Source organism: Pan troglodytes, chromosome 14, assembly GCF_028858775.2.
Source record: "Pan troglodytes isolate AG18354 chromosome 14, NHGRI_mPanTro3-v2.0_pri, whole genome shotgun sequence".
Lineage (NCBI taxonomy): Eukaryota > Metazoa > Chordata > Mammalia > Primates > Hominidae > Pan > Pan troglodytes.
The window spans coordinates 40,877,880-40,890,229 of NC_072412.2; the positions used below are offsets into that span (position 1 = coordinate 40,877,880).

The 12,350-nt window shown below is 37.2% G+C and overlaps 1 protein-coding gene across 4 annotated transcripts in view; it reads right to left on the bottom strand.

Moving 5' to 3' along the window:
* The window catches only part of VWA8 (von Willebrand factor A domain containing 8), a 395,962-nt gene that overhangs the window by 237,041 nt on the left and 146,571 nt on the right, over nt 1–12,350 (bottom strand). For all 4 annotated transcript variants that reach the window (XR_010150666.1, XM_003318022.7, XM_016925242.4 and 1 more), the window contains one exon: nt 11,006–11,121. Coding sequence is in view for 3 of the 4 variants with exons in the window: in XM_003318022.7 (XP_003318070.5) it covers nt 11,006–11,121 (116 nt within the window). In the remaining variant the exon portion in view is untranslated. The remainder of the gene's footprint in view (nt 1–11,005; nt 11,122–12,350) is intronic.

Genomic DNA, 12,350 nt, shown 5'->3' on the forward strand with positions numbered 1-12,350 from the left:
GTTTCTCTCGGATAGATTCCTAGGAGTGGAACTGTAACCCTAGTCCTGTTTCATTTCTGATACCTCTGATATGCTCTTCCTTTTGAATTTGGATAAGAGTTAACAATTACTTATTATATTTTATTCAGAATTTCCAGGTTGAGTAGTGTATGGGGAGGACATCTAGCTCATTCTATTTTGTTCATGTATATCACTAGCTTTTCTATGGCCTTTATTTTCACACATTTAAAAAATATTTGTGGCCAGGCACGCTGGCTCATACCTGTAATTCTAGCACTTTGGGAGGCCGAGGCAGGAGGATCATGAAGTCAGGAGATTGAAACCATCCTGGCTAACACAGTGAAACACCGTCTCTACTAAAAATACAAAAAAAAATCAGCCGGGTGTGGTGATGGGTGCCTGTAGTCCCAGCTACTCGGGAGGCTGAGGCAGGAGAATGGCATGAACCTGGGAGGCAGAGCTTGTACTGAGCTGAGATGGCGCCACTGCACTCCAGTCTGGGCGACAGAGCGAGACTCCATCTCCAAAAACAAAAAACAAAAAAAAACACCGAGTTTTAGAAGAGATCCATTAAATTTCCCACTCCAAATAGCAGAGGAAATATAAAATCACACAAAAATTATTTCTTGTCAATATTGTCTTGAAAATCTATCCTAGGGAGATAATAAAATATATGACAGAAATGCATCCCTTAATTTTTCTGACCTTTATTAAAAATGTTCTCATGTTTTCTTTGTAGACTGAATTAGTAATAAATTGTAACTGAATTGATAATAAACACTGCTAGCTTTCAATATTCTCATATGCTTTATATTTCTCCAAACTTTGATATTTTTAATTTCTTAGATCAACTCTTATTATTTATTTGTAGTTTTTCAATTTATTTTTATTTATTTATTTTTTTAATAAAGGAAATTAAAAGTTGATTCAACTACCAGGGCATATCTAACAGTCTGCAGAATGCTTTGAAAGTCCAAAATTTTTATATTTAATAAAAGAATCAATATTCTTATTTCCTATACTTATTCATTCTTCAAACAATTACTCTGAAGACACTAAAGAGGAATTTCATTTTAGCTGGATACACACAAGAAGAACAAATTCAAGTTGCAACACAAGGAGCTTAATTTAACTACAAGAAAAACTGTCCACTAAACTGAGAGGTTATAGAGGGCAATAAAGATTCTGCTAAACTGAAAATAGATTCTCCTTTAATTCCTTTTATCAAGAAATGAATGGACAACAAGCATAGTCACCATAAAAATAATTACTAGATTATATGAAAAGAGACGAAATCTTTGGGCTTACTGGAAATTGTTCTTAAACTTTTCTTACTATTCTTTAAAATAGCTTCATGTAAATTTAATTCTGTAAGAAAATTCTACAAGCCAATGTTTTATAATCACTAACCAACTGGTATGAAAACAATTAGTACAGACTGAAAAAATGTTAGTTTTGTCGAATTTAGATATTGAGCAGCACTGTCAAAAATGAAAAGTTCCAATGCAAATTTTAGAGGCAATAAGTGTAATAGTGCTAAAGAGCCCTAGCTCAGAAGACATATGAACCAGTATTCAAATCCCAAACCCACTTTTTATAATTATGTGACTTGAGTGACTTAAACAATTTTCTCATTTATAAAATACCTCTGAAAATTATTGAATGTCTAAATAAGATAATATATTAATGGAATGAAAGTAGACCAAGATGGCTGAATAGAACCCTCCAGTAATTGTCCTCCCCTCCACAGGAACACCAAATTAACAACTATCCACATAAGAAAGCACCTTCATAAGAACCAAAAACCAGGTGAGCAATCACAGTACCTGGTTTCAACATCATATGAAGGAAGGAGGCACTGACGGGAGTAGGAAAGACAGTTTTGAATTGCCTACACCACCTCTTCCCCATCCCCTAGTGGTGCTACATAGCTTGGAGAAAGAATCTGTGTGCTTGGGAGAGAAAGAGCACATTGATTGTGGTATTTTGCATTGGAATTCAGTGCTACCCTGTCACAGTGGAGAGCAACAGGGTAGCATTCAGCTGATGCCCATGGAGGGAGCATTTTGATCAGCCCTAGCTAGAGGGGAATAATCATTCATCCCAGTGGTCAGAACCTGAATTCTAACTAGCCCCACCACCACAGGCTAAAGTGCTCTGTGTTCTAAATAAACTTGAAAGGCTGTCTAGGCCACAGGAATACAATTCCTGGGCAAGTCCTGGTGCTATGCTCAGTCGGTAGAGTTCGGGTGCATGTGACCCAGTCAGACACCAGTGCGGACAGCCAAGGCAGTGCTTGCACTGTCCCTTCCTCAACTCCAGGCAGCACAGCTTGCAGCTTTGGCAGAGATTCCTTCCACCGAAGGAAAGGAGAAGGGAGAGCAAAGAGGACTTTGTCTTACAATTTGGGTACCAGCTCAGCCAAAGTAAAATAAAGCACTAAGCAGATTGCTAAAGTCCCCAATTCCAGGACTTAGCTCCTGGATGACATTTTGACACCCACCCTGGGCCAAAAGGGAACCCACTGCCCTGAAGGGAGATTCCCAGGCCTAGCAGGATGAATCACAACCTGACTAAAGAACAGTTGGGCCTTGAATAAACATAAGTGGTAGCCAGACAATACTCACCACAAGCCTTGGGCAAGACCCCGTATTGTGCTGGTTTCAAGTCTGACCCAGCACAATCCCAGTGGTGATGGCCATCCCTCTCCCAACTCCAGACAGCTGAGCATGGAGAGAGAGATTCCATTTGTTTGAGGGAAAGTAAGTGAAGAGAGCAAGAGTCTCTGTCTAGCAGTCCAAGGAATTCTCCTGGTTACCCAAGACCACCAATGTGGTATCTCTATGAGTCTGCAAGAATCACAGCATTACAGCGCATGGAGTGTTCCCTAATGCAGGTATGGCTGCAGTGACCAGAATTAGATCACACACTCAATTCTCTTTGAATACTTGGAAATCTTTCCCAAGAAGGACATGTACAAACAAGCCCAGGCAAGGAAGACTACAATAAATACTCAACTCTTCAATGCCCAGACAACAATGAACATCCACAAGCATCAAGACCATCCAGGAAAACATGACCTTACCAAACAATCAAATAAGGCACCGGTGACCAATCTCAGAGAGACAGAGATATATGACCGTATTAGTCCGTTTTCACACTGTTGATAAAGACATACCTGAGACTGGGAAATTTACAAAAGAAAGAGGTTTAATGGACTCACAGTTCCATGTCGCTGGGGAGGCCTCACAATCATGGCAGAAAGTGAAAGCACGTCTCACATGGCAGCAGACAAAAGAAAAGAACTTGTGCAGGGAAACTCCCCTTTATAAAACCACCAGTTCTCATGAGACTTATTCACTATTACAAGAATTGCATGGGAAAGATCCACCCCCGTGATTAATTATCTCCTACCAGGTCTCTCCCACAATTTGTGGGAATTATGGGAGCTACAATTCAAGATGAGATTTTGGTGGGGACACAGCCAAACCATATCAGTGACCTTAAAGAAAGAATGGAAAATAGCTATTTTGAGGAAGCTCAATGAAATTCAAGATAACACAGAGAAGGAATTCAGAATTCTATCAGACAAATGTAACAAAGAAATTGAAATAATTTTTAAAAATCAAGTAAAAATTCTGGAGCTGAAAAATTCAATTGAAATACTGAAGAATACATCAGTCTGTCAACAGCAAAATTGATCAAGCAAAAGAAACAATTAGTAAGCTTGAAGACAGGCTATTTGAAAACACACAGTCAGAGGAGACAAAAGAATAAAAGAATCAAAAAGAATAAAACATGACTACAAGATCAAGAAAATGGCCTAAAAAGGGCAAATCTAATAGTAAATGGCCTTAAAGAGGAGGTAGAGAGAGATCAGGGTAGAAGACTTATTCAAAGGCATAATAACAGAGAACTTCCCAAACCTAGAGAAAGACATCAATATTCCAGTACAACAAGGTTATAGAACACCAGGCAAATTTAACTCAAAAAAGACAACCTCAAGATATCTGAGATACCTAAAAGCAGGAAGAGAAAAGAAACAAACAACATATAATGGAGCTTCACTAGGTCTGGCAGCTGACTTCTGAGTGGAAACTTTACAGGCCAGTAGAGAGTAGCATGATACATTTAAAGTGCTGAAGGAAAAAGCTTTTATCCTAAAATAGAATAACCAGCAAAAATATCCTTCAAACATGAAGGAGAAATACAGACTTTCCCAGACAAACAAAAGTGGACGGATTTAATAAATGTCACACTTGTCCTACAAGGGAAAAAAAAGGAATTAAAAAATTAATTTAAAAATTAAAAAAAATTAATGAGCAGTAAGAAATATCTGAAGCCTCAAAATTCACTGGTAATAGTAAGTATACAGAAAAAGACAGAATGTCATAACATTTATTTGTAGTATGTAAACTACTTATAACTTGAGTATAAAGATTAAAGATGACTGAACAAAAATAATAACTACAACAACTTCTGAAGACATAGATAGTACAATAAGATATAAACAGTAACAACAAAAAGTGAAAAAGTGGGTGGACAAAGTTAGAGTGTAGAGTTTTTATTAGTTTTCTCTTTGTTTATTTACACAATCAGTATTAACTTGTCATCAGTTTAAAATAACGAGTTATAAGGCATTATATGCAAGCCTCATGGTAACCTCGAACTAAAAAATCCAAATATACAGCAAATGAAAAGCAAGAAATTAAAACACACCACCTGAGAAAATCACTTTCACTAAAGGAAGACAGAAAGTAAGGCAAGAAGAAAGAGAAGACCATAAAGCAACCTAAAAACAAACAACAAAATGGCAAGAATAATTCCTTACTCATCAATAACATGGAATGTAAATGGACTAAACTTTCCAGTCAAAAGACAGAGTAGCAAAATGGATTTTAAAAAATGAGACTCAATGATCTGTTGTCTTCAAGAAACACACTTCACATATGAAGATACACAGACTGAAAATAAAGGGACAGAAAAAAATATTCCATGCCAAATGAAACAAACAAACAAAAGAAAAACCAGGAGTCACTATACTTATATCAGACAAAATAGACTTCAAGACAAAAACTATAAGAAGAGACTAAGAAGACTGCTATACAATGATAAAAGGGTCAATTCAGCAAGAGCATATAACAATTTTAAATATATATGCACCCAATACTAGAGCACCCAAATATATAAAAGCAAATATTTTTGAGCAAAAGAGAGAGATAAACCCCAATACAATAATAGCTGGAGACTTCAACATTGGACAGATCACCCAGACAGAAAATCAACGAAGAAATATTGGACATGGCCGGGTGCGGTGGCTCGTGTCTGTAATCCCAGCACTTTGGGAGGCTGAGATGGGCAGATCACCTGAGGTTGGGAGTTTGAAACCAGTCTGACCAACATGGAGAAACCCCATCTCTACTAAAAATACAAAAATTAGCTGGGCATGGTGGTGCATGCCTGTAATCCCAACTACTCGGGAGGCTGAGGCAGGAGAATCGCTTGAACCTGGGAGGCGGAGGTTGCAGTGAGCCGAGATTGCGCCATTGCACTCCAGCCTGGGTAATAAGAGCAAAACTTCATCTCGAAAAAAAAAAAGAAAAAGAAAAAAAGAAATGTTGGACTTAATCTGCACTACAGACCAAATTGACCTCCCGATATCTACAGAACATGTGATCCAACGGCTGCAGAATACACATTCTTCTCAGCACATGGATCATTCTCAAGGAGAGACCATATATTAGGCCACAAAACAAGTCTTTAAAAATTCAAAAATAAATAAATAAAAAAAAAAGAAATGACGTCAAGTATCTTCTGTGACCACAATGGAATAAAACTAGAAATCAGTAACTGGAGGAATTTTGGAAACTACACAAATACATGGAAACTAAACAATAGGCTCCTGAATGACCAGTGAGTCAATGAAGAAATTAAGAAAACTGAAAAATTTATTGAAACAAATGAAAATGGAAACACACCAAAACCTATAGGATATAGCGAAAACAGTATAATAAAAGAAAAGTCTATAGCAATAAAGCCTACATCAAAAAAGTAGAAAAACTTCAAATAACCTAACAATGTATCTTGGAAAACTAGAAATGCAGGAGCAAACCAAACCCAAAATTAGTACAAGAAAAGAGATAATAAACATCAGAGCAGAAACAAATAAAATTTAAATTAAACATGCAAAGGATAGGCTGGGCGCAGTGGCTCTCGCCTGTAATCCCAGCACTTTGGGAGGCTGAGGCCAGCGGATCACGAGGTCAGGAGATCGAGACCATCCTGGCCAATATGGTGAAACCCCAACTCTACTAAAAATGCAAAAAATTAGCTGGGCATGGTGGCACGTGCCTGTAGTCCCAGCTGCTTGGGAGGCTGAGGCAGAAGAACAGCTTAAATCTGGGAGGCAGAGGTTGCAGTGAGCCAAGATCATGCCACTGCACTCCAGCCTGGGCAACAGAGCAAGCCTCTGTCTCAAAAAAAAAAAAAAAAAGAAAAACAACTACAAAAATTAGCTGAGTGTGGTGGCACATGCCTGTAATCCCAGCTACTCAGGAGGCAGAGGCAGGAGAATTGCTTGATCCCCGGAGGGGGAGATTGCAGTGAGCTGAGGTCGTGCCACTGCACTCCAGTCTGGCAACAGAGTGAGACTCCATCTCAAAAAAAAAAAAAAGGAAAAGATTAATGAAATGAAAAGTTAGTTTTTTGCAAAGATAAAATTGACAAACCTTTACTCCAACTAAGAAAAAGGAAGATTCAAATAAATAAAATCAGAGATGAAAAAGGAGATGTTAGAACTGTTACCACAGAAGTAAAAAGGATCATTAGAAGCTACCATGAGAAACTATATGCCAACACATTGGAACACCAAGAAGAAATGGAGAAATTCTTAAACACACACAACCTCCCAAGACTGAACTACGAAGAAATACAAAATGTGAACAAATCAATAACAAGTAACGAGATTGACACCATAACAAAAAATCTTCAGCAAAGAAAAGCCTGGGCCCTGATCGCTTGCCTGCTGAATTTGACCAAACATTTATAGAAGAACTAATACCAATCCTACTGAAACCATTCTGAAAAATAGAGGAGGAGGGAATATTTCCAAACTTGTTCTACAAGGCCACTATTACCCTGATACCAAAACCAGAGAAGACACATCAAAAAAAGAAAACTACAGGCCAATATCCTTGACAAATGTTGATGCAAAAATCCTCAATAAAATAGTAGCAAGCCAAACTCAACAACACATTATAAAGATCATTCACCATGACCAAGCGGGATTTATGCCAGGGATGCCAGCATGGTTAAACACATGCATATTAGTCAATGTGATGCATCATATCAACAGAATGTAAAACAAAAACCATGTGATCATTTCAATTGATGCTGAAAAAGAATTTTATAAAATTCAACATCCCTTCATGATGAAAACCCTCCAAATGATGAGGATAGCTGGGCACAGTGGTGCATGCCTGTAGTCCCAGCTACTCAGGACACTGAGGCAAGAGAATGGCTCGAGCCCAGGCATTCTGGGTTGTAATGCACTATACTGACTGGGTATCTGCACTAAGTTCAGCATCAATATGGTAATCTCCCAGGAGCGGGGAACGAACAGGTTGCCTAAGGAAGAGTGAACTGGCTCAGGTCAGAAAAAGAGCCAGTCAAAACTCCTGTGTCGATCAGCAGGGAGATCGCGCCTGTGAATAGCCACTGCACTACGATCCGTTGTCTACAACAAGCACACTTCACATATGATGATACATAGACTGAAAATAAAGGGACAGAAAAAATATTCCATGTCAAATGAAACAAACCAACAAACAAAAAACAGGAGTCACTATACTTATATCAGACAAAATAGACTTCAAGACAAAAACTATATAGTCTGGCAACAAAGTGAGACTCCATATTTAAAATCACTAACAAAATAAAAATAAACTTTTTAAAAAAAACACTGAGTATAGAAGGAACATACCACAACACAATGAAAGCCATATATGACAGACCTACAGCTAGTATCATACTTGTGTTAGTCCGTTTTTGTACTACTATAAAGAAATATCTGAGACTGAGTAATTTATAAAGAAAAGAACTTTAATTGGCTCATGGTGCTGTACAGGACACATGACGCTGGCATTTTCTTGGCTTATGGGGAGGCTTTAGGAAACTTAAAATCATGGCAGAAGGCAACGGGGGAACAAGCACTTCACATTCTCAGAGCAGGAGAAAGAGAGAGAGGCAGGGAGGTACCATAAACTTTTAAACAACCAGATCTCATGAGAACTCACTCACTGTCATGAGACCATCACCAAGGGGGAAATCCACCCCCATGATCCAGTCATCTCCCACCAGGCCCCACCTCCAACACTGGGGATTAGAATTAGACACGAGATTTGGGCAGGGACACAGATCCAACCCATATCAATACTGAATGGGAAAAACTGGAAGCCTTTCCTCTAAGATCTGAAACAAGGCAAGGATACACACTTTCACCTCTGTTATCCAACACAGTAGTGGAAAGCCTACCTAGAGCAACTGGATACAAGAGAGAAATGAAGAGTACTCAAACTGGAAAGGAAAAAATTACATTATCCTTGTTTGCAGATGATATGAGCTTATACTTGAAAAAAAAACCTAAAGACTCCAACAGAAACCTATTAGAACTGATCAACAAATTCATTAAAGTTGCAGGACACAAAATCAACATACAAAAATCAGTAGCGCTTCTGTATGTCAAAAGCGAACAATGTGAAAAAGAAATTAAAAAAGTAATCCAATTTACAACAGCTACAAATAAAATAATATATATAAGAATAAACTTAACCAAAGAAGGGAAAGACCCCTACAATGAAAACTATAAAACACTGACGCAGGAAATTGAAGAGGATGCCAAAAAATGGAAAGATATTCCATGTTTACGGATTGGAACAATCAATGCTGTTAAAATGTCCATACTACCACAAACAATCTACAGATTAAATGCAATCCCTATCAAAATATTAATGACATTCTTTACAGAAATAGAAAAATAATCCTAAAATTTATATGAAACCACAAAGACCCAGAATAGCCAAAGCCATCTTGAGCAAAAAGAACAAAACTGAACCAATCACATTACCTGATTTCAAATTATACTATAGAGCTATGTAACCAAAACAGCATAGTACTAGCGTAACAGATACATAGACCAATGGAACAGAATAGAGAACCCAGAAACAAATCCATACACCTACAGTGAACTCATTCTTGACAAATGTGTCAAGACCATACAATGGGGAAAGGACAGTTTCTTCAATAAATGGTGCTGGGAAAACTGGATATCCATAAGCAGAAGAATAAAAGTAGACCCTATCTCTTGCCATTTACAAAAATCAAATCAAAATGGATTAAGAATTAAATCTAAGACCTCAAACTATGAAACTACTAAAAGAAAGCATTGGAAAAACCCTCCAAGACACTGGTCAGGACAAATATTTCTTAAGTAATTCCCCACAAGCATAGGCAACCAAAGCAAAAATGGGACAAATAGGATCACATTGAGTTAAAAAGCTTCTTGTGCAGCAAAGGAAATTGTCAATGAAGTGAAGAGACAACCCACGGAATGGGAAAAAATATTTGCAAATCATCCATCTGACAAGGGATTGATAAAATATATGAATTCAAACAACTCAGTAGGAAAAAGCCTAATAATCTGATTATACAATGCATGAAAGATCTGAATAGAAATTTCTCAAAAGAAGAGATACAAATGGCACACAGGTATATGAAAAGGTACTCAACATCACTGATGACTAGAGAAATGCAAATCAAAACTATAATGAGGTATCACCTCACCCCAATTAAAATCGCTTTTATCCAAAAGATAGGCAATAACAAATACCAGCAAGTAAGTGAAGAAAAGGGAACCCTTGTACACTGTGGGTGGAAATGTAAATTAGTATAACCACTATAGAGAACTATATGGAGTTCCTCAAAAAAAGAAGAAAAAAAAAATAACTAGAACAACCATATGACATACCAATCCTAGGTATAGGCTAGGTATATGCCCGGTATATACCCAACAGAAAGAAAATCCATATATTGAAGAGAGGTCTGTGCTACCATGTTTATTGAAGCACTATTCACAATAGCTAAGATTCGGAGGCAACCTAAGTGTTCATCAACAGACAAATGGATAATGTTGTACACACACACAATAGAGTACTGTTCAGCCATAAAAAAGAATGAATGAAGTTCTGTCATTTGCAACAACATGGATGGAACTACAGCACATTATTTAAACTGAAATAAGCCATGCATAGAAAGACAAACTTCACATGTTTTCACTCATTTCTAAAAGCTAAAAATTAAAACAATAGAATTCACAAAGAGAGAGTAGAAGGATGGTTACCAGAGGTGGGAAGGGTAGTGAGAATTGGGGAAGGGAATGGTTAATGGGTACAAAAACATAGATAGAATGAAGATCTAGTATTTGATAGCATAACAAGGTGACTACAGTCAACAATAATTTATTGTTCATTTTTAAGTAACTAAAAGTATAATTGGAATGTTCATAATGCAAAGAAATGATAAATGCTTAGGGTGATAGATATGGCATTCACCCTGTTGTGATTATTACATATTGTATGCCTGTATCAAAGTATCTCATGTACCCCATAAACATATACTATGTACCCATACAAATTAAGGATAAAAATTTATTTTATTTTATTTTATTTTTAATAAATAAAAGAGGTTTTATTTTGGCTCATGGTTCTGCAGGCTGTACAGGAAGCACAGTACCAACATCTGCTTCTGGTGATGCTGGGACCAAAAATTACTTTTAAAAGATAATATGTTGTATTAAATAAGTTCTAATCAGTGAAGGCAAGGCTGAAATAGCTCTATATTCAGACCAATATATTTTGAAGAATTGGGAACATGCACCATCAGTTAAACTTATCTTATAGTTTTAGTGAAGATCCAGAAACTTACATGCAGTGAGAAAGAATATGTTTACCTGGAAAGGCAGGCTTTAGTAACAGCACTGTGAAGATTTTCATTAGGATACTGTGACAGCCGACGAGAAATTCGCAACAGTTGTCTGGTAGAAAGTGATGCCGCTAACGATTGTGCCTATCAAAAGAAAAATACATTGTGTTAAGAATCTTGTTTCAACTTGCTAAAGTCCCTTTAGATGGATACCACAGCAGAATTCATTATTACTGAAGGGGTAAGGCCAAACTTAAAGTGTGTGCTGTTAATTAATTACAAATCAAAATAAACAGAAACCAATTTACACTTAAAACATCCTTGAAGATAGTTTTTTAAAAATCTAAAGTATTTATCAATTAAATTTAATTAATGTATTTTAATTGTGCTAAGTTGGAGATGGGAGGGGCAATGGGGGAAGGATGTTACATAACAAAGGTCACACTGGACTTAGGCTGTATGATTGACTGTTCACTTTTTCTCCTTACACAAAGCCAAGGTGTTAAGATACCATGGAAATGTTTAAAGCTTTAAGCAAATCGGTGGTTTCTAAAATAGCCAAAAAGAGTTGTAAACAATTTAGGCTGTTGGCCACAGAGGTGTCAACCAATTTGTCACTTGTGCTGCAGCTTGCTGTTTTGAATCCTTCCCCTATGCTGTCAGAATACTTTCACTTTGCTATATTACATTTCCCAAAATTCCACGAATAGAGTTGCTAGTACAGAACTCAGGACATGGTAAGTACTCAATAAATATTTGTTGAAATTCTTTTGGCAGGCAGCATAACATAATGGTAAAGTTTATAGGCTTCGGAATCAGGTAAGTCGGTATCCTATTTATTAGCTGTGTTACCTTGGCAAATTACTTAACCTTTCCAAGCCTCAGTTCCCTCAACTTTAAAATGGCAATAGTAATGCCCTCACCTTTAAGGTTGTTATGAAGGTTAAATTAGAAAATGATTCTAAAGTGCTTAGCACATGTCACACACATATGGGTGCTCAACGAATGGCAACAACTGTTATTTAAAAATCAGCCTCTTCAAAATGAAAACAAAAAACCCAGCAGAGAAAGGTGATGGGACCCACATATTAGCATATATTTAGTAAATGAGATTATTACTGGCCTAATTCCTAACTTAGATCAGCAGCATTAGAAGACAGTGATTATCACTGAAAACCACAGGACAGAAGCACTTTTGAAGCAACTGGACCTTTGGGAGGGCAAGGCAGGTCAGTGTGAAATGTCACAGAGGGTGATAAGGGCAGTAAAGTGGCCCAGAGCACTCAAGGGCCTAGAAAAGAGGACTCTATGAAATTAACAAAGGGTTCAGAATGGATGAGGGGAGAATGTCAAAGACACACTGCACATTTGCT